General features: G+C 44.9%; 1 protein-coding gene across 6 annotated transcripts in view; it reads right to left on the reverse strand.

Annotated features, from left to right (window-relative positions):
* The window catches only part of DLG3 (discs large MAGUK scaffold protein 3), a 56,575-nt gene that overhangs the window by 24,446 nt on the left and 6,233 nt on the right, over nt 1-25,896 (reverse strand). For 3 of the 6 annotated variants that reach the window (XM_047714901.1, XM_047714900.1, XM_047714899.1), the window contains exons 7-10: nt 25,175-25,334; nt 23,383-23,539; nt 22,872-22,974; nt 3,056-3,170 (exon numbers count right to left, since the gene is read on the reverse strand). In XM_047714901.1, coding sequence (XP_047570857.1) covers nt 3,056-3,170; nt 22,872-22,974; nt 23,383-23,539; nt 25,175-25,334 — 535 coding nt within the window. Of the gene's footprint in view, nt 1-3,055; nt 3,171-21,919; nt 22,109-22,871; nt 22,975-23,382; nt 23,540-24,438; nt 24,622-24,663; nt 24,779-25,174; nt 25,335-25,896 lie in introns of those variants that run through there. The other 3 variants (XM_047714904.1, XM_047714902.1, XM_047714903.1) reach the window with 3 other exon arrangements.

Below are 25,896 nucleotides of genomic sequence, written 5' to 3' on the forward strand. Positions count from 1 at the left end.
AGAGATCAGGGATGTCATTTATACGACAGGATCGCCATCTGTGAAAATAAATGACACTGCTATTTTGGGGGGCAGAGCTAATGAAAGATATTGAGGAATAGTTAGCAAGGTAGGAAGAGAGCCTTTAAGGAAGCAAGCAGGGAATTCATGGGAACAAATGTGGTGAAGAGGTCAGACCAATGGCAGAGAATCAGTGAACCAGTCATTGAATTTGATGACTAAGAGGTCACCGTGGGTCCCTGACAGCGTTGGGCTTCTGCTCCTCCAGAGCCTTCCGGAGTTGCTTGGAACCATACCACCATGCTGAAAAGCAAACACATACTTCCTTTCCTACTGAAAGAGAGGTGATTTGAAGACCTAGCAGGAGCAAGTACAGATGACTCCACATTTCCCAACCTGGATTTAAGACGGGCTTCTCCAAATAGGGCTCCCAGGCTCCTATCTTTTGGTGAAATGCTGCCTAGTACAATCCATCCTGGATATGAACCACAGTAAAGCGCTCTCTTCTCCTGTGTTTAATACTGTATTTGCCCAACTTACTGACTGCTGATTTTGCACACAACGAATTAACATCTCAGGGAACTAGGGTTTCCTGGCACATAATTTGGCACATGTGGTGAACAGAAGAGAGACAATAGTTTAAGGGACTGTTGGTATCAAGGGAAGTTTTTTCTCTCTTCTTTTAAGAAGGAAGAAACTTGAATATGTTTACATGCTAACGAAAAGGAACCAAGTGCAGAATGAAAGAACGCCAAACAGGCACGAAAGGGAACAGAGCAAGCCAGGCTCTGGTAGGGGGTTAGCTTAGCAAAAGACCTCAGCTCACCGCTTTAGCCTCATAAAACACTTCCCTTGACTAAGTCTAGTGATCACAAATGTTCGTTATTTGAAAGCGTACTTATTTTCCTCAGAGGACACTGAAGTTATCTAGATAAGGTTAAGAGCAAGATTATATAAACCATATAAACGGATTCACTAGAAACAGAGCACAGTGTTCGCCCTCCTCCCCAGAGTCAGACGCCATGTATCCCTTTCCCCAGGGCTAGGGAAGAGGGTGTTCCAGGTCTTCTAGGTCTTCGAGGTCAGGAGCTAATGCCCCACTTCCCCTACCCAGGCAAGGAGAGCTCTAGCACAGGATAGGTGGAGAGAGGAAATCTAAAAATAAAGCTCTCCGAAGAAACTGTCTTGCCTAAAGAGCAGCTTCCCACGCACCCTGGAGTGCCACATCTGCGGGGGCTGGCAGCATGGGAACGGAACAATCCTGACCAAGTCACTTAAGTATTACCCTTTTGCTGGGGGCAATAGTACATTTCTGCTTCCCCCATCAGTGGCCCGGTGTCTAGGCTACAGAGCCAGAGCAAGGCCATAGTGATGGAAAACAGGAAACTGAAAAGATCACCAGTGACTAGTACAGCCTTCCTCCAGCTCTCCTCCCTTCATAGCAGTAGATGATCAGGGCAGAAGTTAAGAAAGCTGCTATCAGGGGTGCCTGGGTGGCTCAGTGGCTTGAGCCTCTGCCTTTGGCTCGGGTCATGATCTCAGGGTCCTGGGATTGAGTCCCACATCAGGCTTCCTACTCAGTAGGGAGCCTTCTTGTCCCTCTCTCTCTCTGCTACTTGTTACCTGTCTGTCAAATAAATAAATAAAATCTTTAAAAAAAAGAAAAGAAAGACAGCTCTTTTGAACAGAGTCAAGCTGAGTGTTCATTTTTTTAAAAAAAGAACCATGAAGGGTTCTAGTGGGCTTCCTGGGCTCGGCTCCCTATAGTTGGGCCAGGGACTACCCACTGAGGGAAAAGAAAATCAAGTACTGGGAGCCCAGCTGCACTTAGCATGTATACTCACTAGCTATCCTCAAGTCCAACCACCAAGACAGAGCAGCTGTTCCACTGCCAGGCAGTTAGCAAATGTAGCCTTCCCTCCTAACCCCCCAGCAGGTATCAGAGGCCACTAGAGAAAGTCCAATCCAAGAGTTTAACACCTCTGGCTCAGGGGAGTAATCCCAGCACCTCTTACTCTAAGAATTTTAACCTTGGAGAGATACAGTGTATGTGCACCACACTGGAGTTTCGCCAAGAAGCTAGGGCAGGAAGAAAACTACCCCTACTTCTACAAGGAGGCCAGAGTGTTCACTTAGCAGTCCAACTCCCCAAGAGGTTTGTACTTTGACCTGCCAAAGTATTAAAATGTGCTTCAGGGGTCAAAAGCTCAAGCTTGCTCAGTATCTCAGAATAGCTTTCGGCAGCAAGACAGTCAATGCTATATATCCGTTCCCTCCACCCACCCTTCCTGGGGCCCATACACCATCCCATCCCAAGTTCCATGATTCAGATACAGCAGACCTGCAAGGCAGGGAGGAAAAAAACACCGTTTTATTTTTTTAATTATTATTATTTTTTAAAGATTTTACTTATTTATTTGACAGAGAGATCACAAGCAGGCAGAGAGGCAGGCAGAGAGAGAGGAGGAAGCAGGCTCCCTGCCGAGCAGAGAGCCCGATGTGGGGCTCGATCCCAGGACTCTGAGATCATGACCTGAGCCGAAGGCAGCGGCTTAACCCACTGAGCCACCCAGGCGCCCCAAAAACACCGTTTAAAAAAAAAAATCCCAGAAACAGCAACCTGTCAGTTCTTTGGTCTCTTCCAAGAGACCCTGTACCAGAACGCAGTGATAGTTGATAAGCTCAGATACAAATGCTGATGTCTACTATGCATATGTGGAGGGGGGTAATGCCAAGTTTTCTCCTCAAATCACAGATTGCCGGCAAAGTACTCTGAACATCTGAGTGCTGTTTGAATGCTGACTAGCAACAATCACCCAGCAGTCTTTTACAATTAGAGCAAACTGAAATTTTCTCGTACTGAGTCATTCATGAGCAAAGAGGAAGAAGCCAGCTCACTCACAGAAAGGAGAGCCACTGACCATAAAGTACCCAACCTGAGCATTCAGTACTGGGAGCGCACACTCCCTAGCCCTCTAGTTCAACAGGAAGAGCTGGGTCGGCATAGAGCTCTCCTCACGTGGCCTGAGGCCTGCTGCTCAGAAGTGTGACTTACCTGACATACAAAGACCTCTTTTCACTTGTTCGGAGGGACCCAGAACCAGAGCTCATGCTGCTGTTCATCATTTGTTCTCGCAAGTCATGTATCTTCGATTCAAAGCGACTGTACTCTGTCAGGGAGACAAGGGAACAGACAGGAGAAGAATGAACCCAAGGAGCTGCACCAAGCCTGCGTGCCAGTGGCTGAAGAGCCAGAAGGACACTGGGCTTCAAAGCAGCCAGAGGCAGCAGAGTCAATCTTTGCTTTGATAAGCAGAGTCCCTCCTCCAAGCAGAGACAGACAGACGTCTTTCCACTCACCGACCAAGAGAAGGAAGAAACACACCTGTAAAAGGAGTAACATTTGGACATATCAAATGGAAAAAAGCTTTTTATCTGCCTTGAAATCTCACTGATCCTTCAAAGAAACAACTGGAAAGAGGTTCCAGCTCAGCCTTCATAAATCTTTAGAGCAGGCACTAAGGCCCAAGGAGAGCAGATGGGGAAGGAGACTTTCCCAAAAAAGTGGATTGCAGAGAACAGATGGCCCTGAGACACTAGGCGGAGGGGCTGGAAAGGACCTGAGGCCATTATATCATGGTTAGGCAACGAAGACGATTTGTTTCTAGATGACTTTTTTTTTTTTTGAGGGGGAGATTGGAACCCAGTACACAAAGGTAAAAACAAACAAACCTCAGAATCAGATGAGAAGATGACAAAGCTCTCCTGGGTTATTTCCCTTTTAATAAACAGGGCCTTTGGCTTCAGTAACAAACAGAAATTCTCCCAAACTGAGAACTTTGCTGTCACCTTTCTCCTCCAAAATCATCTAGTCCGTGGGGTTGTAAGTCCATATGCCCAGCTTTATACCGCACTACCACCACCATCACAACAGCCCTGAAACAGCCTTATCACTCTGGAAAGGCAACTACACATTTACACCCAACTGAAAACCTGATAGAGGAAAATTAATCCTAGCTGCATAATTATTATAAAAGGCTTTAAAAAAAAAATAAGGATGCTTTGCTGTGACATTCTCCTAGCACATTTAAAAACTCACATTTATTCTCCTCACAACAATTTTTAAGGTCTGTAATTGCTGCATAAAATGGGATATATCTAAAGCACAGGCTGTGGAAATGGGAGAAAGCAGGCATACCTCATTATGACAAGATTTCAAAGGAAGACAAAATTTATAGTAGGGGTTGAAGGTTGTGGAACTGTTTTGAAAAAAAAAAAAAAAAAAACAAACATTTCCAGTGAAAAAGAATTCCACAAAAGCATTTTTATGCACCACAGAGGGCTGGCAAGAAGCATCCCCATCTAGTCTGTATGACTCTACAGGCAGAAAACAAAACACCTGTTCCAACACCTGACACTCCCCTGCCCTCAGCAAAGCAACCTGACCTTCAGCTGGGTATAAAGGGAAATGTTAAAAAAGCCTTAAGGGGGGGATGGAGTTTTAACTCACAAAAATATCCTCAACAAAGTTTATTTTTCTTCACTCTGGTACCAATGAAGCCAACTGGTTAAATTCGTGTGTTCTTTCATCCATCACACACTGGTGTTGTGGTGATTTGTCCTCATTACCTACTCCCAGCCCTGAAATCCTGCAGGAAGCAGTTAAGTCACTGACTCACCCATTAAGTGTTGGGGGAAAACGACAGCAGCTGGTCAGAGTCCCCGTTCTGAGGGTTACAAGGCAACACATCAATATCAATGAGGCATCACGATCTAAACGTAGAGGGTGGTGACGGGTCTGTCACAGAAGCCCTGGATGGCCCAAGGGTGCAGCAGCACGGCTGTCTACCTCTCTGCTTGCCCAGGGAAATGACCCTACTCCAGGGCTCAGCCCTCCACCCCAGGCCTCTTGTTGGCTCCTTTCTGGTCTTCCTCCTCACTCACGTGCTAGGAAGAGAAGTCGGTGAGACAAAGAGATTTCTGGGGCGCCTGGGTGGCTCAGAGGGTTAAAGCCTCTGCCTTCGGCTCAGGTCATGATCCCAGGGTCCTGGGATCGAGCCCCACATCGGGCTCTTTCCTTGGTGGGAAGCCTGCTTCCTCCTCTCTCTCTGCCTGCCTCTCTGCCTACTTGTGATCTCTCTCTGTCCAATAAACAAATAAAATCTTTAAAAAAAAAAAGAGAGATTTCTGACCAGGCAACCCTTTCTTTCTTTCTTTTTTTTTTTTTTTTAAGATTTTATTTATTTATTCGACACAGAGAGATCACAAGTAGGCAGAGAAAGAGGAGGAAGCAGACTCCCTGCGGAGCTCGATCCCCCTGGGATCATGACCTGAGCCGAAGGCAGAGGCTTTAACCCACTGAGCCACCCAGACGCCCCCAGGCAGCCCTTTCTTGGGGAAGATAAAGTAGAAGGCAGAAACATGCATTGAACCCAGAAAAAAAATATACCAAATCTATCCCTAAGCCATTCTCCCACTCTTGCAACGTGTTTATGTATTCCCTTCTTTGGAATTGACTTGCCCGCTGAACTCCAACTTAGCAGCAGGTCATGGCAGTTGCTTAGTAACTAAGTTTCTTAAAAAATCCTTTAAAAAACAACCACCAAACCACTATTTCCTCAAAGCTCCTAATCCAAGGTTGATAATGCTGGGCCACAGGGCCCACTTAAAATAGACTACAGAAAGAGAACAAGGCTGTTGCTTTAAGGAATCCACTTTCTGCTTTCTATGTGCTGCTAGCTTTCAGGTCTATTAAATTGTGTTTTATTCATTTTTTTCCCATTCAGATGATCCCCTTAGAGTGCCAGCTGCTCATCAGTCTCTGGCTTTTATTTGTAGAATTATCCAATGTCCACTAGGCACAGAGTAGCCTCTGAATAAATGACTGCTGGGTAAATGAGGAGGAAATTAGAAAACTGTGCCCAAGTTGATGGTTCTGTTCTCAAACTAATAAACCTAATGGTTTATTTAACTGATGGCTGCCAGCTTCACTGAGGGCTTGGGAAGGTAGCTGAGAAGTATTACCATTTACTTTTTTTTAAAATTTTTAAAATTTATTTTCAGTGTAACAGTATTCATTGTTTTTGCACCACATCCAGTGCTCCATGCAATCCGTGCCCTCTCTAATACCCACCACCTCGTTCCCCCAACCTCCCACCCCCCGCCCCTTCAAAACCCTCAGATTGTTTTTCAGAGTCCATAGTCTCTCCTGGTTCACCTCCCCTTCCAATTTCCCTCAACTCCCTTCTCCTCTCTAACTCCCCTTGTCCTCCATGCTATTTGTTATGCTCTTACCATTTACTTTTATTCCCAAAGCTAACTGTTGGGAGTAATTGGGGTATACGATTTTTAAACACCCTTTTGTGATGTTAATAATCCACAGTGGGCATCTGATTAACAGACTTTGTTTATAACAAAGAAAAATAATAAATCTAACAAAAAATACTTAGAATAGTCTTAAGATAGACAATACCTCATCTTAATACTAGAAGCATCATTTTCCAAGGACAGAAACTTCACTTAAAAAGCATCTGAATCCTAAGACCTCATGGTCCTCCTCCCCTTCCACTTATAACTAAGGAAGCCATTGCTGGAAGGTATCTCCGAGGCTGGTCACTGCCTAGTCACTGCCCACCAGACCAGCCTCTAACCCAAAGGGTGCACTTCAAATAGGCTACTTTAAAGAAACAACACTTATTACCTAACTCTCAAGTCTACTAAACTATGTTTTATTCATTTTTACCCATTCAGATGAACCCAACCATTTGTGACCCACAAAGATATCCACATTGAGTCATTGCTCCCTGGTTCCCTTTGCTAATCATGGAGAGAGAAATTAGGGGGGTGGGGGCACAATCAGACGTCATTCCCTACAACAGGGTTCCTCACTGACCACCTGGGGTACCTCTCAAAGAGCAGGATTTTGGATCCAACCCCAGACACACTGACTCAGAATCTATTGAGCAGGCCCAGGAATCTGCATTTTTAATCAAGCATCAAGGTGATTCTGATGTCCAATAAGGTTTAGAAACTGCTGGTCTTGACTTACAAAATTGAGTTTTATTAGCTTAGGGAAAAGGTAAGGAAAGTATCCTGCAGCATGTATCAAAAGGAAGATAGGGCCAGAGGTCTGGAAAACTCTCGAAAAAAAATTGCTAATACAGTTACAAAGCCTGCAAGAAAGGAAAGTGCTAGAGGCTTCTGTTCAACGTGCCTGCAAAGAAAGCTGATGAATTCACATTTTTTTAAATGAGAGTAGCATATGATTTTTAAAAATCTTTAACTTTTTCCTTTAGATATTCATGTATCACTTCCCCCAGCCCATTACCCAAAGGTAACCAGTTAATATTTCTATCATGTATCCTTCCAGACTTACTTCCATGTATATACTGTTTATATACATATACCCATGACTCACACAGAGTCACATAAATCTACTTTTTTCATCCTCTGATAGGTCATGAAAATCCATGTCAGTACATAGAGATCTATCTCATTCTTTTTGATAGCTGCATAGTATTTCATACTATGGACAGACCATAATTTATTCAGCCATATCCCAACTGATGTACTTTTAAATTGTTTATAATTTTTAATATTACCACCAATGCTGCACTGCATATTTGTATGAACACTTCTATAGAATAGATTTCCCAAAGTAAAACTGCAGGGTCAAATTATATGCACACAAAAACATTTGATTGGCACTACCAAATTGAACCCCAACCTTCTGAAACCTTTATGACTGGAGGTTGAGGACAAATTGCTATTCTAAAACTTTCAGCAGCTTTTCCATTTCTGAAGAAGTAGAGGCAGAATTTACCTTTGAGGACAGATTGATCTTTTGTTTGGGGAAAAAACACTTCAATGAACCTTTTGGTTTTGCAAAAGTAAGGCAAAACTATAATCTGGAATAGACAAAGACAAAGAGGAACCTCAAATATCCCCTCTGCATAATCCCGGAAAAGGTTAGCCTCCTGTGGGAGGAGTTGCTGTTCAAAGGACTTGTCCTACCACCTATATGATGCCGTATAGAGACACTCTGGAAATATCTACCTCTAGACTTGACCACTCTGCCTCCCCCTACTTGATGACCTCCCTGTTACTATAAACAAAACCCCCTTTCCTCTGCACACAACTAGTGTTTCCTCAAGTTTTGCTGATATTTGTTTCTAATTGCTTCCTCAATCCACCGCTTTCTTTCTAACTTCATTGTTGTTGCCTTAGTGATTTTTTGCCTCTTCACTTTCTCTTGACTATCCTGAGTGATGGAAAGAAGTTACTGAAAGATTTTAAGTAAAGGAATGACTTGATCCGGGTGTGTGTGTGTGTGTGTATCATGTGGGCTACTGAGGGGAGATAAAATGTGGTTGGTGCCTCACATGTAATTTTAAGTTTAGCAGCAGAGGACCATGCTTCTTCCTCTTTTTGTCTAGCCCCTACAGCCCACAGTATAAGTAGCTCCCGCTTTTACATCTCAAACCAGCCACCCCTCAGCCTCTGCTCAAATATGTCCAATGTTGGGAAACTCTCTATTCCTTCATTATTTTTTTAAAAACATTTTTTTTAAATTTATTTGACAGACAGAGATCACAAGTAGGCAGAGAGGCAGGCAGAGAGGAAGGAAAGCAGGCTCCCTGCCGAGCAGAGAGCCCGATTCGGAGCTCGATCCCAGGACCCTGGGATCATGACCTGAGCCGAAAGCAGAGGCTTTAACCCACTGAGCCACACAGGTGCCCCTATTCCTTCATTATTTAGTCTAATATAAGTCTAATAAATAGACAACACTATTCAAGAGAAAATTCTTGGTTTAAGGGCCATCTCTTTTGCCAGCTGGTCCTAATTTTGGTGTTTAAAACAACATATAAAACATGATGGATCTCTTCTTCAGAACAGTATGAAGGAACAGTTTAAAGAAGGCCAAAGAACTGGGAAAGTCTGGAGCAGGTTCCAAGAATACTGAATAAGTCTGAATAGAAGGTAGAGTGTGGACAGGGGAAGGCAGCGGTGATGGAGGTTTAGGGACCAGATTGTAAGAGTTTGAGATAAGCCTTTCTTGTTAGGCTAGGGGAACCACTGTTAAATGTTTAAATAGGGACGTGATACAATCAGAGCTAGGTTTTGGGGGAAAATTGTTCTGGGAATGTAATATAGAATGGAGGACAGAGAGAAAGATAACAGAGACCAAGAACCTCTTCTACTGGTAGAGACAATGACTTGAAAGGCCTGACACAGCAGGGGGGCAACTGAAAATACAAAAAAAGGGACAAGAATCAAGAAATATGTTGGAACCAGAAGAGATAAAATTTGACATCTGATTGGATGAAGGGATCAAAAGCAACTTATGAGTTTTTTCTGAGAGACCAGGAAAAAGTGGGATAATATCAGCCCAAACAGAGAATAGTCATCATGTCCTCAAAATAAGCTATCCCTTCTCCAGGCTAAATATTGTTACTTTCTTAAGTATTCTTCACCTAACATGGTTTCCAGACCCTGTACTACTTCTCCCTTTTAAAAATCTCGTGCCCAGAATTTGTGGTGATATCATTTCCTTTACAAAATTATAAGCTCCTTGATGTGGTTTTTTTTTTTCCTTCTCGAAGTTTGGCAATCAGCACCTTGTTGAGTCAACAAACTTTTATTGAATGTGTTAATTCATGATAAAGATCTGACAGGACAAACCTGGACTCTTAATTCTCAAGTTCTGGCTCCTCAGGAACTAATTAAGAAAAAATACAAAACTTTCCCTTTCCACCCACCCCAAAATACTAAAAACTGACCAACAAAACCACAAACCATTTATGCAAAACACTGACATGTCAGAGGTTTCAGGATCTACTTAAGAGCCTAATAAAGCATCAACGAGGGCTGAAACTACGATGTTCACTAATATGAACTGGACACACATCCAAGCCTCCAAATCCATCTCCCCTCTAATAAGACTTTGCTCTCAAATCCCTCTCCCATTCCCCTTGCTTGTGGTTCCCTCTCTCACTGTCTCTCTCTCTCTCTCTCTCTGTCAAATAAATAAATAAATAAATAAATAATCTTTTTTTTTTAAAGATTTTATTTATTTATTTGACAGACAGAGATCACAAGTAGGCAGAGAGGCAGGCAGAGAGAGAGGAAGGGAAGCAGGCTCCCTGCTGAGCAGAGAGCCGGATGCGGGGCTTGATCCCAGGACCCTGAGATCATGACCTGAGCCGAAGGCAGAGGCTTAACCCACTAAGCCACCCAGGCGCCCCAATAAATAAATAATCTTAAAAAAAAAAAAGATCTCTGTTTGTGGAGGTAAGTATATGAATAGCCAAACAGCATGTTTCTAGGAATCACAAACTGGTCTCTAGAAAAATAATATGAAGTTTATTACTTGCATTAGTTTTTAATTATGGGGCCTACTATTTAAAGAATCTAAGACCTCTAAAACTAGACAGTTCCTCAGGTCCCTTCTAATTTTGACAAAATTATGATTTTATGACCAAATCAATGAGGCCCACAAGGAATCAAACCTAGGACTAGTCTAATTTTAATTTTTAAATATGAGCCACAAGGGGGAAATCTTCACATCTGCAAATAATCCTAAATTCTCTGGGTCAAAAAATAGTATCAAATCAATGGGTAGAAATTGCAAAAAAAAAAAAAAAATTCTTGGGGCGCCTGGGTGGCTCAGTGGGTTAAGCCGCTGCCTTCGGCTCAGGTCATGATCTCAGGGTCCTGGGATGGAGCCCCGCATCCCCGCATCAGGCTCTCTGCTCACCAGGGAGCCTGCTTCCTCCTCTCTCTCTACCTGCCTCTCTGCCTGCTTGTGATCTCTCTCTGTCAAATAAATAAATAAAATCTTTTTTTTTTTTAATTTATTTATTTGACAGAGAGAGATCACAAGTAGACGGAGAGGCAGGCAGAGAGAGAGAGAGAGGGAAGCAGGCTTCTCGCTGAGCAGAGAGCCCGATGTGGGACTCGATCCCAGGACCCTGAGATCATGACCTGAGCCGAAGGCAGCGGCTTAACCCACTGAGCCACCCAGGCGCCCCAATAAATAAAATCTTTAAAAAAAATTCTTAAGGCTATGTGAGAGGGCAGAAAAGTGGCAAACAGGCCTCAATATGAGCAAATATTGCTTGAAGAAAAGTAATTTCAGCTCTACTTTTAGAACAATGGGCCCAGAACTATGACTAACCCAGAACAGAAACCTCAGTGTCATTGTTCTGGTCCCTGCATCGCCGCAATGTGCTTCCTCAGCCATATACACACACACATAGCCAGGGTTCTGGATAGCATCCTGACACTGGAAATAAAACAGAAAACAAGACATGCCAGATTAGCATGCCATAAAAGATTCCAGTTTATACCTATTGACTGGATGTTTCTGTCCCCCAAAGAGCTTACCGAGGTTGCAAGAAGAGCTACTTAGCCAAAGTGCTATAGTATATAAAGGTTTCATGACATTCAGCCGCCTGGTCTGAAATGCGTAGAGTGATAAACGCTTTGATTTCACATCAGGCAAAGAAAAAGTTATTCACAGGACCTTACCATTGGTCCTTCTCACTTATCCCAGATGATCCAAGAGATCAGGGTAAAAACCTCAACTAGGACCTTTTCTGTTTCAAAGGAACTTCATGTAGCACATTTAAATGCGGGATTAGGGGCGCCTAGGTGGCTCAGTGGGTTAGAGCCTCTGCCTTCCGCTTGGGTTGTGATCTCGGGGTCCTAGGATCAAGCCCCGCATCGGGCTCTCTGCTTGGCAGGGAGCCTGCTTCCTCCTCTCTCTCTCTGCCTGCCTCTCTGCCTGCTTGTGATCTGTCAAGTAAATAGATAAAATCTTTAGGGACGCCTGGGTGGCTCAGTTGGTTAAGCAGCTGCCTTCGGCTCAGGTCATGATCCCAACGTCTGGGATCGAGTCCCACTTCGGGCTCCTTGCTCGGCAGGGAGCCTTCTTCTCCCTCTGCCTCTGCCTGCTATTCTGTCTGCCTGTGCTCGCTCTCTCTCCCTCTCTCTCTGACAAATAAATAAATAAAATCTTAAAAAAATAGATAAAATCTTTAAAAACAACAACAAACAAACAAAAAAAACAAATGCGGGATTAACAAAGCCTTTAGCTCCTTCAATCCATAAGCCAAACTGTATACAAGAAGCACCCCAAGACAAAACAGCTCATCCAGAAAACATGAGAATGAAGACAAAATATACCTTTCCCTGCTCTCAAAGCAGCGGGCAATCTTGTTCCTAACAATCTCTTCCACTTAACAGAGATGCTGCAACATAGTGATTGAAATACAACATTTTACAACTAAGCTTTCTAACTTGAGTTAATGTAACTGATTTCTACTTTTTACCAGGTCGACTGAGAGTCTAGAGCAAAATGTTCTTTACAGTAGTCCCTCTGACAGGATCACAAATCTACTGACAATCTTTACTGGGGTTTCGACTGCATCTTTTGAGTCAAGTTTCTGTGGGAGGAACCCAGAAAATAAGACCTAGAGAAAGATTCTTCCTGTTACTGTGGTCATCTGTGGTCATTTTTCAGTAATGGATAATCCCAGAGTAAAATATCATAGAACAGAATAAGATACCAAAATCCAAATTGTGTATGTGTGTGTCTGTGTGTGTAATAAAGGTGGCACTTCAAAACAGTAGGGAAGGGGCGCCTGGGTGGCTCAGTGGGTTAAAGCCTCTGCCTTCAGCTCAGGTCATGATCCCAGGGTCCTAGGATCAAGCCCCACATCGGGCTCTCTGCTCAGCAGGGAGCCTGATTTCCTCTCTCTCTCTGCCTGCCTCTCTGCCTACTTGTGATCTCTCTGTCAAATAAATAAATTCTTTAAAAAAGAAAAAAAGTGAATTCCAGGCAGGTTTAAGTTTCAAGTGTGAAAACAAAAATCATTAAATAACTAGGGGTGCCTGGGTGGCTCAGTGGGTTAAGCCTCTGCCTTTGGCTTGGGTCATGATCTCAGGGTCCTGGGATCGACCCCCACATCAGGCTCTCTGTTCAGTGGGGAGCCTGCTTCCCCCTCTCTTCTCTCTGCCTGCCTCTGCCTACTTGTGATCTCTGCCTGTCAAATAAATTAATAAAATCTTTTTAAAAATATTAAATAACTAGAATAAAACAAAAGTGAACATTTACTTGTTAAAGGCACAAAAGAGCACACTGACAGACTTGACTACATAAAAACATAAAATATCTGTACATCAAAATAAAGTAAAAAAACTACAAACTGGGAAAAATCTTTAATATACGTGACAAAGAATTAATATTCTAACTACCTTTAAGCTTTTACACATCAATAAGAACTTATGAACATACCTCAATAGGGAAATGGACAAAAGGTATGAACAGGCAATTCACACACACACAAAATGACAGTCAACATATACATGCACACACACACGCATGTTCAACTGTTATTAAAAAAAGAAATAAAAATTAAAATATGAGTCAAATAACACTTTTTACCTGTCAAATTTATAGAGATTAAAAAAAAATAGTGCTCCATGTTTAGCAAGATCTCAAACTACACACCCTCTATACTGTGGAGGTGGAGACCAATTTGGCAAAATACATCAAGTCTTAAACATGTTCATACTCTTTGGGCCAATAATTCCATACCAAGGAATTCGTTCTGAAGAAGCAATATCAGATTCACAAAAAAAGCCTCATACAAGGATATCCATCAGTGTTATTTACAAGATAAAAAACTGGAAGTAACCTAACGTCCACCAAAAAAGGGAACAGTCACATGAATTAGAGCATACACATGATGAAATATTATTTAACTACTAGAAACCATTTTAGTTTGATATTCATGACATACAGCAAGTTAAAAGAAAGGATACAAAACTCTTTAAATCAATGATTCTAGTCTTGAAAGAGATACATACATATAATATGATATATAAAAGTTTGGAGGGAAATAACACCCAACACATACATACACATACAGACACAAACTGGTTATTTCTGGAGGTAGTTTTACAGATCTGATTTTTTTTTTTACTTTGTGTTTCTCTGTATTTTCCAATTTGTTATAAATCTAAATATAATACAAAAATAAATATAATTTGAAGAGAGGGGGAGGCAGACTGAATAGGACAGGCCCTAGAACAAAGCCAGGACCTACACATCCACTACAAACTCCCCTCCACACTGCTCCTGGCTCATTCATCGTTTTCCTTTGGGATTGATCATTCAATCAGTTGCAGACAAATACCCTTAGACATATTATTACTATTATCACCTCACCATTTTATCCAAGAGTGGACCAAAGGCAGACGGAGAAGCAGGCTTCCCCATGGAGCAGGGAGCCCAATGGAGGGCTCGATCTGGATTCCAGGACACAGGGATCACACCTGAGCCAAAGGCAGTTGCTTAACCAACTGAGTCACTCAGGTGCCCCTAAATAAATCTTTAAAAAAATAAATCTAGTCTGGAATTTAAGCCAAGGTTTGCAAAATTCTTCCTCCTTTGTGAAAATCGAAAGAGCATGTATGTAAACCAGACCCTTAATGTATACATTTATACAAAATATATTAGTTTTCTTCTTTGGGTCTATTCAAATTTTTATCACTTAATTTCATCAAGTGGAAAAATCCCCAAATCTCTAGGGCCTTTGTTTTTTTTTTTTTTAAAGATAGCCAATGATATCTTGATTCAGTGAAAAGTAAACAAAGGTCCATTTCAAGAGAATGAAAGCCTTATCACAGGAAAGAAGAGGGGAACACAAGACCCTTATTAAAGCAAGACAGTTATTAGCTCAAGATTTTGTGATTCAATAATAGTCTAGGTACAAATAGAACTGTAAATTGAATTTTCGACTCAATTCCATTTATCTGACACAAAATTTGAGGTAGAAGAAACATTAGAGATCATTTTGCACACTCCCCTCATTTTACAGATCAGAAACTGAGGCCCAAAGAGATTGATTAGTATAAGATCACTCAGCTAACTTAAAGATAAAGTGGGAATTAGGACACCCGGGTGGGCTCAGGTGGTTAAGCACCCAGCTCTTGATTTCAGCTCAGGTCATTATCTCAGGGTTGTGAGATCGAGCCCCACATCAGGCTCCATGCTTAGGGAAGATCCCCCCATCTGCACCCCCCCAAAAGATAAAGAACTAGAATCCAGGGCCTTGGCTCCTCCTCCAAGATGATTCCCATAGGATTAATGACTTAACATTTATACACATACACACACATATACACTACACACACACACACACACACACACACACATTATTTTTATATATATTCCTAACGTAGGTAAGCAAAAACGGTACTTGTTCAGTGACCGTGACAGGCCCAAATTATTCAACTTCTCCTATTTCTCTTTAAAAGAATAAAACAATTTCCCTATTATAGAATATAAGGCTAAAACTTCAAACAAATCAACTGTAAATAACAGGGTCAAGATTTCAACAAGCAATACACCGAATTAAAAGGAAATCTCAAAGAGCTGTAACTAAGTAAGTAATTCATTCTCATTCCTATATATTATTATAGTCATTCTATCCTATCAGGAAAACTGATGTTTTATAAGATTTTGTCTCAAACCATCTAACAAGGAAAAGAAAGGACCTGCCTGGCAAGGTGCAGAATGCTTTGCCAACTGTAGCTACCATGTCCCTGGGCTACATGGAAGACAGAAAACCCCAGCATAAACCATCTATATATAAAGTTCAGCCCAGTAGGCAAAACTGGAAATAAAGCTAATATTTTTTTCTCTTCTAAGTTTCTCTCCTAAGTTTATAAACTTTAGGGCTGGCCTAAAAGGGTCACTTTGGGAAAAAGTTTGGCAGTTCCTCCAAAATGTTAAATGTTAAGTTACCTTATGACCCAGCAATTCCATTTCTAGGGATGTGTGTGTATGTATGTTATCTCCAAGAAAGTTGAAAACAGGACCACACAAAAACTCGTCTATGAATGTTCACAAGAGTATTTGTAATAGTCAAAAGGCAGAAACTCAAATGTTCATAAGGTGATGAGTACATAAACAAAATGTAATAAAGCCATGGGGTGGAATGTTATTCACCCATGAAAAAGGAATGAAGTACTGATACATGCTACAACATGGATGAACTTAGAGAGCATTATGCTAAATGAAAGGCAGCAGACACAAAAGACTACAATATGGTATGATTCCATTTATATGAACCGGCCAAAAAACGTAACTTTATAGAAACAGAAAGTAGATTAGTGGTTGCCTAGGACTAGGGGAGGGGAGAAGTTGGAGGAAATGGGGAGTGACTGCTAATGAGACAGGCTCCTTTCAGGGCTGAGGAAAATGTTCTAAACTTAATTGTGGTGTCAGTTGTACCACTCTGAACATTCTAAAACACACTGAACTATATGCTTTAAATGAATGAACTGTTGGGTATGTGAATAAGCTGTGTTTTTTTTTCTGTTTTTTGGGGGGGTTGGGCCCTATCACTTATCAGGTCAGCATTCCTAACTAAAATTATCTACACCAAAGCATTCAGCCCCTCCAGCACTCAGCGATAAGAGTGAAAGGTAGTCCCTTATCCTCCGGTTCCTTTCTATCACCTGATTAATAACATAGTTGGCCTGCTCTGGTCTCCAGTCAATTTAGAAAAGAAATAGGGTGAGAATCGAATCAGGGGCTGGAGCAAAACAAAAATGAATGGTAAACAATAAGCACATGAAAAGATGCTCAATGTCACCAGCTGCTGGGGGAATGCAAATGAAAACCCCAAAATATTTCAGACTCACCAGGATGGCTAGAATCAAAAAGACTGACACTAATAAGGGTTGGTGAGGATGTAGAGAAAGTGGAGCCCTCACTGCTGGTGAGAATGTGAGGTTGGTGTAGCTGCGATGGAAGACAGCCTAGCCATTCCTCCAAAGGTTAAACACAGAGCTGCCATATGAAGCAGTAAGTATACATACCCAGAAGAAATGTAAACACATGTCCATGCAAAAATTTGCATATGGATGCTCATAGAGCATTATTCACAATTGACTCAAAGTGGAAACAACCCAATATCCGTCAACTGTTAAATGGATAAAGAAAATATGTTGTATGTATATAATAGAATATTATTTGGTCAGAAAAATAAATGAAGGCCTGGTACATGCTACAACATGCAGGAACCTTGAAAACACTATGTTAAGTGAAAGTAGCCAATCTCAGAAGACCATACAGTATATGAATCCAGTTATATGAAATGTCCAGAATAGGCAAATCCATAAAAGACAGGAAGTAGATTAGTGGTTGCCTAGTATTCAGGGGGATGGGAAGTTTGGGCAGGGGGGTGATTATACCTAAAGGGTACAGATTTCTTTCTGGGTTGGTGAAAATGTAAAATTGATTGTGGTGATGGCTGCACAACTCTGTGAACATTCTAAGCACTACTGAATTGTACTCTTAAGTGAGCAAACGATAAGGTCATTAAAAAATGAATGATAAATACTCCATTTCACTTGAAGAAATGAGAAATGCCTACTTACTGAATTAATATTCTTTTTTAAAAAATATTTTATTTATTTATTTATTTGACAGAGGTCATAAGTAGGCAGAGAGGCAGGCAGAGAGCGGGGGAAGCAGGCTCCCTGCTGAGCAGACAGCCCGATGTGGGGCTCGATCCCAGGACCCTGAGATCATGACCTGAGCCGAAGACAGAGGCTTAACCCACTGAGCCATCCAGGCGCCCCTGAATAAATATTCTTAAGCCTGCACACATTTGCTATTATAGTCAAAGCAAAGCAGCTCCCATCTTTTCCTTCTCCCTGAGTTCCCCCACAATATCATTCTATAGTAGTCTTCCAAAGCCAACTTTCTTTTTGTAGGAATCTGTAGGTCTCCCTCAGGCTTCCAGCAGCCCCTCTACTCCCTGGCTACTTCCTCCTTCGGTATAGGAGTTTGGGGCCATCAAGACTAAAAAACTGACATTTGGCAGTTGGTTTTACCCCACTTGTTAACAGCTTCTAGCACTCAGAGTCTAGATGTATCTGCATTGGAAGAGGGGCCTCACAGCTTCTCTGCTGTGATGGGAGGTAGTTGTGTCCTAGAGGCAAAAGCCCTGGACCTGAAGTTCTCAGGAAATCTGACTTTGAACTTTGACTTTGCTCTATACTGGCTGTGGGGCCTTGAGCAAATCACTTACCCTCTCTGACCCTCACTTTCCTCATCTGTAAAATGGGGATGATAACACCTATCCTACAGGGATATTCTGAAGATTGATGCTCACAAAACCTTCTGGAACATAGAGATAATAATTCAGTAGAACAAACCATGGGACAGGCTCTAGTCTACGTGGTGGGGACACGAGCATGAATACAAAACGAGCTGCCTTTAAACTGTTCAGTGCAGAAATGCTGTTAACAGCACTTCATTTTCTGCCTTCCCTATATCAGTCTTCTTTTAGGATAGCAAAAGCAACTTCAGGAGTTGAATTCTTTGCCTTAACCTTCACCTCTGTGCTCTCAAGAGAGATCATGCTGATATGGTAACAGCTATGGTTACATCTTCAATTCTCCAACAGAGGAGATGGGACGGTTAATAAATGTTATGGGAACGATGTTACTTTTATGCTTTCCAGTTATTATCATCACTGATCCTTAATTCTTTCAGGTCTCATCCAAAGGCATTTCCATGGGGAAAGTGTGCTTATTCAGCACTTTAAAATAAGTATGGAAAACAGATTCTCTCTCATTCCCTTCCCCTCAGCCTGTCTGGATTTACATGCCAGGTGAAAATTTCTGGTCATAAATGAGCAATTCCCAGTTTAGCTACCTTTGTGACCAATTTCTGGCTTACCTCCTCATTTGGGGCTCAGGTTTTACTCTAAAAACAAAAGGGCTTTCCAGAAAAATACTAGCTCAGCTTATAAACAGAGGCTGAAACAAAGTAACTAGGGGGGAAAATGTAGGAGATACTTTCTAAATTAAAATGTTATAACGTGACGCCCTTACTTCCCTTGGTGGAGCAATTTCACAAATCAAAGAAAAATATTTTTCATTTTAGAATAGACTGGGAGAGAGTCTTTGCCAAGAGCCAGTTGTTTAAATTTTCAATTTGAATTTTAAGCAGGATTATACATGCCCAAGAACATCATGCTATTTTTAGCTAATAGGTAGGATTGCTGTGTCCACAACAGTTTGGAGCAATCAAGAGTGAAACTATTACATAGCATCTCTCACTGTGGTACCTTACCATTTAGCACTTCTATTTCTATTTTAATATTTTCCAAAGCTTCATTGTAAAAATACTTGTGCTAGGCACAATACAAAGTTCAAATAGACAGACATGGTTTTTAATCTTCATTATGTGTTTAACCCACACTGAATAAACCAGATATATGAAAGAATCCCAAGGTTAAAGCATTCCCATCAAGTTGCCATCCAGCCGCTAAGTGCTCAGGGGAGATACACTAGGAAGCAACTGTCCTACACTTAACACACTTCCAATGCTTAAACCCTCTCTGTGTATTAAAAGGGTGTCAAATCAATAAATAAAATCTTTAAAAGGGGAGGGGTAATGAAACTGTTCTAAAATTGACTGTGACTCTGGATATACAACTTTGTGGATACACTAAAAATCAATGAATTGTACACCTAAATGGGCGCATTGTATCTCAATTAAGCCATTAAAAAGAAAGAAAAAATTATTCTTACTCTGATCGTTCTAATTAGTCAGAGCTATTTTTTAAGCTCTCATGCTAAATGGCACCTAGCCAAAGACTGCACTGGCTTGGCAATGGAGCTCAGTGGCCACTCTGGCCACTAATCTACCCCTGCCCATACATCTTTCTTTCCCTAGTCTCTCTTATTTCCCCAGTTCCTTTCCTGTTGTTGTTCTTCCACTCCAAGTAGGTCTTGGGTCTCTCAGGTATTCCCAAGTACGGTTTTTCCCCACTGGTGGACCTCAGACCTAAACCAATTGCTGATACCCCCTCCCCGCCCCCACAGAGCAACTTTCCCTTCATGGCCTTAGGCAAGTCACGTCCTTGCTCTCCTGTCGCTGTTCCGGTTTGCACAAAGACCGGTTGGAGTACGAAAACCTTTCCAGATCCCACATTCTATGTGAAAATAACACAAATAATGAACACTTATGTGGTCCATAACATGCAAAGTCTCTGCCATTTTGGCCAGCAGACATATATTTGGATTATTCATTTTGTAAATGGCCATGTAATACAATTTTCCCAAGAACAGTATTTAATATATTCATAAAATGATCAACATGGGGTCCTTATTTTTAAAAGCTATCATCACTTTATCAAAGAAAATTCAGAGCCCAACACCAAATGCTTGGTAGTCCCTCTAAACCTGTCTCTGAGGGGTCATTTTTGAAAGGAACAACAACAAAAAAAGCTTTTTGCATGTTGGGGCCCTGCTGGATTTACCAAAGCAAAGAAAGAAGAAAGACTGGAGTGGCAGAGCCTTACCAACAGTGGTTCAACTAAATCCTAAGAGAGGCTTTGTTCAGCCAGTGGTAGAGAGACCTGACATAAGACAGCACCTCAACATACATTATAAACTCTCAGAAATATGCTCAGAGAGCAATACATGTTGGAAGCAATGAATCCCTTTATCCTGGACAACTTGTATGTAGCCTTTTAGGTGAACCAGTTATATTCTCCCAATAAAACTCACAGAAATATGTAGTCACCAGTTTCCAACATCCTACCACCAGATAAATTCACAGTATTGTTTCCACATGCCCAACATCACAGAGCAAAACCGAAAGAAACTCATCAATTTCTCCGAGACACACACACACACACACACTCAAATATGCAAGAGAAATCATTTTCTTTGCAGAACCTACCGTTGTCTAAGTTGTGGGCATGACATGATAAATACTGGTTGCTAATAAAAATCAGATGGGTAGCTCTCCACTGAGAAGCAAAGAGCACACGCAGAAATTAAAAAAACAAAAACAAAAACAAAAACACAAACAACCAGCCAATAACCCTAAGGTGTCTTTCTTGTCCTTAACTGAACACCAAAACATGGAGAGAAAATGGACTGAAAGTGTCCATTTGCATCCCTCTTTCCCTTGACCCGGGACCAACAAGTCCTCCTGTTAGTTACCTTCCCACACTTCTGCCCCATCACAGAAGCCTAGAGAAGAAGGTGGCAGGCCCCTCTCTTCTTCCCCTTCAGGCCCTCCCTAAAGGCACTGAACAAGTTGCGGGGGGGGGGGGGGGGGGTGGAAAGGACAAAGGTAGGCGCTTTAGATCCCTCACAGCTCGGCGAAGGGGCTCCCGGCCTCTCCTCATCACGGAACCAGAGCACCTGCCGGGTACAGGTCCCTTCCTCCACCTTAGTAACCGGCCCCCGGGGCCTAGGTGTCCAAGGAGTCCAGGCACTGCGGCCCCAAGGGACAAAGGCCGGGCTTACAAAGAGGAGGGGGAAGCCACACGAGTCGGGAGCGTTCTGAAAACCCTCACAAACAAAAGCGGGGATGGGGGTGGGGTCCCGAGACTACCAAGCCAGCCTCGGGGGTTCCCCGAGGTAGCCAGGTTTGGCGGACCAATGCGTGTGGGGGAGGGGGACGGTTAGAAAATTCCTCTGAGGACAGGGATTAGGGAGCTGCGGGGACACAGCGGCCGGGGGGCAGGAGGCCGAGGAGAGGGCAGAGGTCCTGGGGCGAAAAGGGGCCCGGTTCGTGAGTGGGAAGAGTTGATGGCAAAGAGGGGGAGACCACCCAGGGCCCCGTGGCGGGAGAGCCGGCGCTCAGCCCCGGGCGGCGCTCTCCTGGGGCCGAGAGGGGCTCTCAGGAGGGGCGCTCAGGAGGGGCTCCCAAGCAGCGCAGCGCACGGGGCTGGGGGCGTGAGGCGAAGGGATTCCGGGGAGAGCGCAGAGGAGTTGGGGGCGCAGTGTTGGAAAAGAGAGAGTTTGAGAACAGAACCGTAGAGAGGCCAGGGGGGACTGCGAGGGGGCCTGACCCTCGTCCGCCCCACCTCACCTGGCGCCGGGTTGGAGTCCAGGTCTAGTGCCGAGAAAGCGCCAGCTCCGGCCAGCCCCTCCGTCCCGCGCGGGAGACCACGGACACAAAGCGGGGCGCGCAGGAGGAGGGGAGGAGGGAGGGGGAGGGGAGGAGGGAGGAGGAGACGCCTGAGGCGCGCGACGGGGGGGGGGGAAGGAGGGGCGCCCGCCGCCCTCCGCCTGGGTCACAGGGCGGGGCGTGCGGCTGGAGGCCGCGCTCGGCCCGCCAATGGCCACCCCGCCGGCCGTCTGACTGGGGCGCGCCATCCAGCCGCTCACCTCGGCACCTGGGCCTTGGCCGGCCCCAGCCAATCAAACGCCTTCATTTGCATACCCAGCCCCGCCCTTTCGCCCCAGCCAGGGGCCCGCTCCCAGAGAACACAAAGAAGGCCCCCCGTAGGGGGAGGGGGTCCTTTCCCGGCTGCCCGTCCCGACAGACTGGCATCACCTTTCCGGTGCGTTTATGGATCTTTCAGTCACCCTGATTAAAGGAAGGAAGTGGGGGTCATAGGGGTTTGGATCCAGATAGAGATCCTATTTTTCTTCTCTGTGGTCCTTCTACCCGAGAGTTACTCTTCTCCCGTTCCACCGCACACATTTGCGTCTTTTCGCCTCGGAGCCCTGTGTCTCCCCTCTCTTCCCCCTTCCCTTTTTCCAGTCGCCCCAATCTGTGTGCTGCCTTCCCTAGGTTGCTGCCCACTACTGGTCTTCTGCTGCGTTGCAGCCTTGATAGGCAGGCTTTGAGCACAGCCTCAGATAGATGCTCCAAAGCTCCCCAAACCTACCCCTGTCCAGAAGGAAAACAAGACAGGAAGAGGTTACTGCGCTAGGGTGGAAGAGACCTGATCAAGTAGCTTTGGTACCTATGATGGCAAAAAGCCGCCCCTTTGGACTAAATTCCCCAAATCCTTGTCCAACCTTCCATCTCCTACCTTCAGGTCTGTACTGGGCCACAATGGTGACGGACTGGCCAGCCCGTTTCAGAGCAGCCGCAGCCTGCTCATGAGTTGCATTCCTCAGGTTCACACCATTCACCTGTCCAAAAAGAGGAGCTATTAGCCATTCCCACAACAAGAAAGGCAGTCCTCTGTCATAGCAGTTAGAGAGGGAGATGGGTAGCCCATCCCTAAGCCTACTCAGATGTGTTTCTCAATATCCTATCCTTGCCCATGAAGAATATGCCATCTTTAGTGTAATAATTATCTTTGTGGGGCTCAAATGCCAACCAGGGTTGAGGTCCAACACACATTCATTTCCTCCTCAAGGGTAAGTCTGGGCTCAGTCCCTGGCACGCCCTAAGGTCATCTATAAAGAGAATATCAGTTTTCTCCAGCTCAGCCTTCCCCCATCTCAAGAAGCATTTCTTGGAGAAAGCAAGATCTCCCCTCCTCCCTTTTAGATTGGCATGGCTCCCATCGTCCCACCTCTCCTTTTTCTTCTCACCGATAAGATCCGGTCTCCCCTGCGCAGCTCCCCACTCAGGTCAGCTGGGCCTCCTGCCAGGATGAAGGAGACAAAAATGCCTTCTCCATCCTCTCCTCCTACGATGTTGAAGCCCAGGCCTGTGGAGCCCTTGTGCAGGATGATCTTGCGGGGCTCTCTGGTGGGAAAGAAGCAGAAGGACAAGGTGGATGTAAACTGTTGTCCCTGTGAGGGCCAGCCTAGAACAAGGCCCATACTGCCATAGAATGACGTAGGTTCCTTTACGTATGATACCCTGTTGCTTCCTTTCTCTCCCGAAACCTGCTTGGCTGCTATTTTCTGCCAGCTGCCAAGTTTCAGTTCCTCTTCCCTCCCTTCTTCCTGAGGGCTTGGAGTTGGCTTCCCAGTGGACAGTCCCTTACTCTCTCGGTTCAACACAACCCTACCCTGTCTGGAGAACATTACCTCAGAGCCCATTCCCTCATCCTCTTTCTTCCCAGATTCTCCTATCCTACCACCAGCGTGATGGACCTGGGCCACAACAAGGGGAACCAGTTAGGGGCGCTGGAAACCAGCCTGGGGTTGATCGCACTCATCATCCGCAAAATGTACCTACTTGCTTTAAACATGCTCCTCCACGGTCTGGAAATTCCACCCGCCAACTGTGAGTCCTCCTACCTTCCCCAAGGACAGATTTGGTCACCCACTACTACTATGTGCCCTTGCCAGGTGATGTGGGAGACAGGTATAGAAACCCCAGGTCCCCAGAAGGAGCCGAGGAGCCCGACAGAAGAGAGTTAACACATGAAAACTCCCAACTGCCACTAACCATGTTATGTCTAAGGCATCCCTCTGGAAATGGTCAGTGTCATCAAGCGAGAGCTACAGCCGCTCGTGCCTGCGTAGCCTTAAAACCCGACCCTCAGCACACTTTCCCCGGCCCACTGCCTTCACTTGAAAGCATCTTTCATCAGAAGAGCCCCAGGTCCAAGACTCCTTTGTTGCTCCCAGTGTTGGGTGCAAGGCTCCCTCCCTGAGCCTCGGATGCTCTCGCTCAAATCCCTGCTCTCCTCCTACCTGGCATCCCCTCCAGGCCGCAGGGAGCGGAGCGGCCAGGCCCACCTCTGCGAAGCCCTCCTCCAGGCCGAGGCGGAGGCCGTGCCCAAGCCCAGGGCCAAGCCGGAGCCTGAGAGCATGCGTGCCCTCTCCATGGTTCCTCCAGCTCTCCCTGCCCGTCCCCCACCCCGTCCGCCTACCCTTCCGGCTCCACTGCAGCCTCCCAGGCCCCACCCCGCAGCAAACCTGTCCCCCGGAACCCTGGCCGGCCGGACCAGTTCCACGGCCCGCCACCGCCACCGCCGCCAGAGTGGGGCGGGGCCGTCCCCGGGGAGGCCACGGGGCCCGCCAGCCTCCCAGCGTCCCACCAACCCCACCGTCTCAACGGCTCTTTTCTCGCTCCGTCCCTTGTAGCTGGGTGCCCTACAGCAGTGACTGTCTCGGGGAAGGAAACCCCCACAGCTTCCACCTCCTCAGCCCCCTACGCGCTCCAACCCTCTCTCCCTTAACTCGGTACTTTCGGATCGAGGCCACACGCTTGGCACGCCCCCTGACGGTGGAACTTGTCCCTGCAGCTCCTTCTGTCCCTCTCTCGGGCCCTAGGGGCCCGAGAGAGGGACAGACCCCAAAGAGAAGTGATGAGGGCTTTCTCCTCTTCTGGGCCATACTATAAGGAGACCCGTGGCTAGCCAGAAACGGATTCCTATCCTCTTCATCCCTAAGTAGGCTAAAGGGGTGGCGGCGGGGAGGGGGTTACCTGGTGAAGTCCTCCTCAGCCAGCATGTGCCTAGGGATTGGAGAGTAACGGGCAGGGGGAACCTGAGGAGGAGCAGGGTAGCTGACCTTACTCTCCACAGCCCCAAGGTAACCCAGGCTGGAATTATGGCTTATGTGGTTGTCAGCCAAGGCAGTAAAAGCTGGAATCAAGAAAAGGAGGGACAAGTTCAGAGACCACTCTTTGTAGGTCCCTACCTCACCCCCCATCAAGCACCGTGCCCCACACCCCACCCGAGATACAAAAGCCACGGAGGGATGCTGATTCCTCAGGCCTCTCCTCCCCTCTCCCCACCCCCTCACCCCCACCCCTGGGTTCCTCCTCCACAGTCCCTTTCTGAATCCTGGGCTCACTCCTGTGAGTCTTAGAAAGAGCTAAAGTCAAGCAGTCTACAAAGAAAGGCATGACTAGAGGTGTGACTAATAATAATCCCTCACATCTCTATAGCCTAATACGGTTTTCCAAGGGCTTTCTTGTCCATGATCTCATTTGATCCTTGCAGCAGTTCTATGAGGAAGGCAGCCCATATATCATTAGCTCCTTTTTGCCGAAGAGAAAACTGAAGACAGGGGAAAGGGACTCGTCCAAGGGCACCCAGCTACAAGGGACAGAGTGAGGATCTGGATTCAGTTCTCCTGAGCACTATCGCTCTCTGTCTCTCTCTCTCTCCCTCTCTGAACAGGGAGTTTGAATTCCTTCCCCTC

This window comes from Lutra lutra, chromosome X (genome assembly GCF_902655055.1).
Source record: "Lutra lutra chromosome X, mLutLut1.2, whole genome shotgun sequence".
Lineage (NCBI taxonomy): Eukaryota > Metazoa > Chordata > Mammalia > Carnivora > Mustelidae > Lutra > Lutra lutra.